General features: G+C 56.2%; 1 protein-coding gene across 1 annotated transcript in view; it reads right to left on the reverse strand.

The window, feature by feature from the left end:
• Positions 1-2,221: 2,221 nt before the first annotated feature.
• The window catches only part of ABHD11 (abhydrolase domain containing 11), a 4,297-nt gene continuing 1,613 nt past the window's right edge, over positions 2,222-4,905 (reverse strand). Inside the window, exons 2-6 of the mRNA XM_085308416.1 lie at positions 4,689-4,824; positions 4,132-4,305; positions 3,599-3,769; positions 3,118-3,299; positions 2,222-2,827 (exon numbers count right to left, since the gene is read on the reverse strand). Coding sequence (XP_085164542.1) covers positions 2,689-2,827; positions 3,118-3,299; positions 3,599-3,769; positions 4,132-4,305; positions 4,689-4,824 — 802 coding nt within the window. The 3' untranslated portion in view covers positions 2,222-2,688. The remainder of the gene's footprint in view (positions 2,828-3,117; positions 3,300-3,598; positions 3,770-4,131; positions 4,306-4,688; positions 4,825-4,905) is intronic.

Genomic DNA, 4,905 nt, shown 5'->3' on the forward strand with positions numbered 1-4,905 from the left:
ATACAGCTGAGGACTGTGCTGCCATTCAGAGAGACCTGGACAGGTTGGAGAGCTGGGCGGAGAGGAACCTCAGGAGGTTCAACAAGGGCAAGTGCAGAGTCCTGCAACGGGGGAAAAATAACCCTATGCACCAGTACAGGCTGGGGGCTGACCTTCTGGAGAGCATCTCTGCAGAGAAGGACCTGGGAGTGCTGGTGGATGACAAGTTGACCATGAGCCAGAAATGTGCCCTTGTGGCCAAGAAGGTCAATGGTATGCTGGGGTGCCTTAGGAAGAGTGTTGCCAGCAGGTCGAGGGAGGTGATCCTGCCCCTCTACTCAGCCCTGGGGAGGCCTCATCTCAAGTACTGTGTCCAGTTCTGGGCTCCCCAGTACAAGAGAGACATGGAGCTAGTGGAGAGAGTCCAGCATAGGGCTACAAAGATGATCAGAGGGCTGGAGCATCTGCCCTATGGGGAATGGTTGCAAGAGCTGGGCCTGTTTAGCCTGGGGAAGAGAAGACTGAGGGGGGATCTTATCAATGTGGGTAAGTACCTGAAGGGAGGGTGAAGGGAGTACCTGTCAAGGGGATGGGGACAAATCTTTTCAGTTGTCCCATGTGACAGGACAAGAGGAAATGGGCACAAACTGAACCAKAGAAAGTTCTGCCTGATTATGAGGAGTTTCYTCACTGTGAGAGTGACAGAGCACTGGGACAGGTTGCCCAGAGAGGTTGTGAAGTCTCCTTCTCTRGAGATCTTCAAGGCCYRYCTGGATGCAACCCTGTCTAACATGCTGTAGGTGACSCTGCTGAGCAGGGAGATTGGACTAGATGATCTCCAGAGGTCCCTTCCAACCTTACCGATTCTATGATTCTATGATTTCCAGCCTTTGCCCTGGATCTACGTGTTCTCCAGTTCTGCATCTCCTTAGGCTGAGCCTGCTGTYTATGGCTGCTCTCACTGCAGGGTAAAAGCCTGTTACATAAAAGGCCTTTACATCCTACTCACGCACCTGCTTTTGGAAAGAACAAAAAGGCAAAACCTGCCCTCAGGCAGAAACCCCAAGGGATTTGAGCACTTGTCCCAAGCCCAAAGCAGGAAGTTGGGTGTCCGTGTTCCYGCTATTCTCTCCTTGCAACACCCCCTTGCAGCCTTAAAACATCTCCCTGCTCAAGAGGCAGCTTCCACAGTCGCCAGTCTTCCCTCTGGCATCCCCTTGGACAGCAGAACTCACGGCATTAGTGCCTTGGCTGCTGCTAGCTTGAGACACCTCTTGCTCTCCTGCACCACAGGCTTCACCCTATCTTTCTAGGCAGCCCAGAGCCAAAGACTGGTTCTTTTGTTCCTCGTGTCCTATGTGCAGATCAGACAGGAAAACCAAACTCCAAGCAAGCACTCTGAAGTGGGGGAAAAGACCTCTCTAGTTTCACTGATAACAGTACTCAGCTGCTTTCCTCTATGAATTTGTCCACTGAAGAGGCTGGTCCCTGGGGCTAGCTCTAAGAGAGGAGTGTGCCATTAACCATGCTTCTCACCCTGGAGTGAGACACTGATTCCCCTTCCTTTGCTGAGGAATCATTGCCACTAACTTTATCCTTTAACCTCTGAGCTCGCATGTGTTTTTATAAATTGCAGACTGCACACCTCCTCTCAATTCCTACTCTGTTCAGTCCTTTCATGCACCCGCGGCCAGGGTCTGTCCTTGACCATTGCACTGGACCGTGGTAGGCCTCAGGCAGCCAGGTGGGCTCCCCATCTAGACTTCATCCTACACTTCCCCAGGCTGCTGAACACGGCCGCCTCCTGCAACAATTGCTCTCAGCCAGCAGCTGAGCTGAGGCATGTTCAGTGTGCACAGGGAAACACAAAGAGTGCAGAAAGCCCCCAGATTGCATTTGCTTTCCTAGTGATGTCACCRTGGCCCTTTCTGAAACCTGGGCACAGCAAGGTCACAGTGCTGGGCTTTGATCCCTGGACAAACAGCGAGGGTCTCTCCATGCTACGTTTTCTCTCACAGGATGAGATGCTTCAGAGGAACGCATAGAAAGTATGTGTTTCCCTCTAGGAGCCCTGAAAGATCCTTAAATTTGCATTTTGCATGTGATGCTCCCAGAGCCTGGTGTGTTATGGGCCCAGTCAGCTCCCACTGCTGTCTCCTCATGTAAGCAAGATCCCATTTCCTGTGCCTAGCACCTTCCCGTGCTAGCACCTTCCTTATCCTCCATGGCCACATCCAGACTCTTTTCTGCCTCACCATTGATTCAGCTTTATTGCAAGTTCGGCACAGTCACAGGCAGCTCTGCAACTGGGCAGTCCAGAAGCAGGAAATCATTCTGGCCCCAACACAAGAGGGCAAAGCTGTTCTGGCAAACCAGAGCACCCTCCCTGAGAGCTCTTCTGCCCCCTTATAACATCTCAGACACTTGAGTACAGCCCCTGGGACTGTATGCTCAGGAAGAACAGTGTCCTCGGCTGCTGACATTCTGCATCCCCGCAAGGTGGCAAGGAAAGATCAGAGGGCTGGGAAAGGCCCAGCTCCAACTCCAGCTCTATCTGACATGGAGTGGGARATGGCTCTGCAGGTAGGATCACACTGCAAAGGGAGTGATGGGTTGGAAGGTTCTTCTCACACTGCCCAGGAGGCCTGCCTCATCTCCCAGAGCTCCTCAGGTCCCACGTGGTGCTCACAGAAACCACAGTCCCTGGCTTTATGGTGGTGGCAGGAAATTAAGGATAGCAGTGATGAATTCTTCAAAYTTATCTTGATGCACTACGTGGCCCGCACCTTCAATGAACTGGATATCTGCCTTCGGGAAGAGACGCTGAATCTCCGGGTAGTCTTTGGGGCTGAAGGACAAGGGAAACACATGGTCAGAGGTCCAACCACGTCTTCCCTCATGCTCCCCAAGCAGAGAAGGATCCTATGTCTGACCACATCTCCTTTCCCTGCAAAGGAAGCCCAGGGCTTCCCTCASACTCCCTTTGCCCTTCAGGCACCTTTTGGTGGTACTAGCAACTGGAGGCTTACAGCTCATTTTAGGACCTTCCCCATCTCTGCAGCTTCCTCCCACCCTTAGCAGCTACAYGAGCAGAGTGCAAGGGATCAAACCATAGACTCTGCCTCTCTCCAGTCTCACCTGATATAGGGCGACTTGGATCCTCCCAAGAAAAGTGTCGGGCCTGGATACGGCTTGTGGAAGACAGGGAAGTTCATGATATCTGACAAGTGATGGGATATAGCCTCCAGGTTTACTCGCCAGATGTAGCGGCCCTCCACCTCCACCAGGTTGGTGAGAAGGAACTGTCTCAGCTGTGCCAACTGCCACAAAAGGGGRACATGCCAGCAGATTGTATGCTCTTCAGTAGGAGCAACAAGCCCTCAAGATGTCCCAGCATCCTCCATCCCCCCCTCCATGACAGGCACCCCATTCTGCTGGATGTGCGTGCCTTGTGTCTGCCACATTCCCCAAAGTCAATGCACGCCTGGCAACCTAGCAGAGACGGTGAGTGAGCAGGGGTGGAAAGAGTCGAGCAGGGACTATGGCCCTAGAGGTGTGTGCTCCAATCCCAGGGACAGGATCAGAGAGAAAACCCCATCCAAGCAGAGCAATCTCCTACCTGGACAACTGGACGCAGCTGATCATCAGCCAGCCGGCGGGCTGTGGAGCGTGGCAGACCATCGGGGATGCTCACTGACTTCATGGCGGAGATGTAGGCAGAGAATTCAGAGACAGCTGTGGTTGAGGTGGGACTAACGTCTACAGAGATCAAGCGCTCCACCAGGTCTGGCTGGGGACACAAGCAGAACAGCTGGAAGCRAGTTTAGATCTCTCTGCCCTGCTTTGAGCAGCACGACAGTGCACAGGGCTCTGCCCACAGCCAGACCCCGAGAAAGCCTGTAGTTCCCTCCTGCCTCACCCACCAAAGAGCCACAACAGAAGGCTGCATGAGCAGCAAAACTCCACATATGCTTCCCCGAGTTTCTGTTTCCCTATGTCTTGGCACGTGAAATCTCTAAAATCCCTTGCAATCGGTGCAACAGGGAACGTCCGGGAGGACGCAGCACAGCATAGGCCAATGGCTGTCAGCACAGGGATCCTGGCTGCTCTTCCTACAGCCCACCCTGAAGCACTGAGGGGGGCAGCACTAACCCGCTGCAGGGCCACTGTCATGGCTGTCTTGCCCCCCATGCTGTGTCCCAGGAGGATGCACTTGGTGATGCCCAGGCGGGCCAGGAGGTGCTGCACGTCCAAACTCATCGCTTCATAGGTCATGAGYGGGCTGTGGGGGCTGTTTCCGTGGTTCCGGGCGTCCAGTGTCAGCACCTAGTTGGGCAAGGGGGGACTGTGTCACAGGGTGATTGCTGGTGGCATGCTGCCTCCCCGGGAGCCACGATGGCCRCTGGCTAGCCGCAGGCTGTGTCCCCAGCGTCACGACGGCCCGCAATACACGGGGTGCCGGTACCGCAACACCAGCGGCACGCCGCGTCCCTGCGCCACGACGGCTGGTGGCACGCCGTGTCCCCAGCCCCCAGGCCGCACAGTGGCAGTGCCGCACGTGACATGGGAGGCCCTGGGGTGAAGACGGGCTGACCGTGGGGCAGCGCCTGKGGAAGGGTCAGCCCCGGCCCCTAGGCACACTCTGCCCAACAGCCTCCCCGCGCCCCACGGCCTGCCTGCAGTGGGGGCAGGCCCGCCCGCGGCCTCACCTTGCTGCCGCGGCGCCGCGCCACTGCCTTGGCCACCGTCTGGAAGTTGCCRTGGCTGCCGAAGAGCCCGTGCAGGATCACCAGGGGCGGCCGAGCCCCGCTGCCCTCCAGCACCTCGTGGGCCAGCGGCACTGCCCTGGGGGCAAAGGGGAGGGGCAGGGTGGGGCGGGGCCATGGCCTGGGGGCGGGGCCAGCAGCACCACCCTACAAACAAGGG

This window comes from Rhea americana, unplaced genomic scaffold, assembly GCF_003343005.1.
Source record: "Rhea americana isolate MKP2758 unplaced genomic scaffold, rheAme1 scaffold_274, whole genome shotgun sequence".
NCBI lineage: Eukaryota > Metazoa > Chordata > Aves > Rheiformes > Rheidae > Rhea > Rhea americana.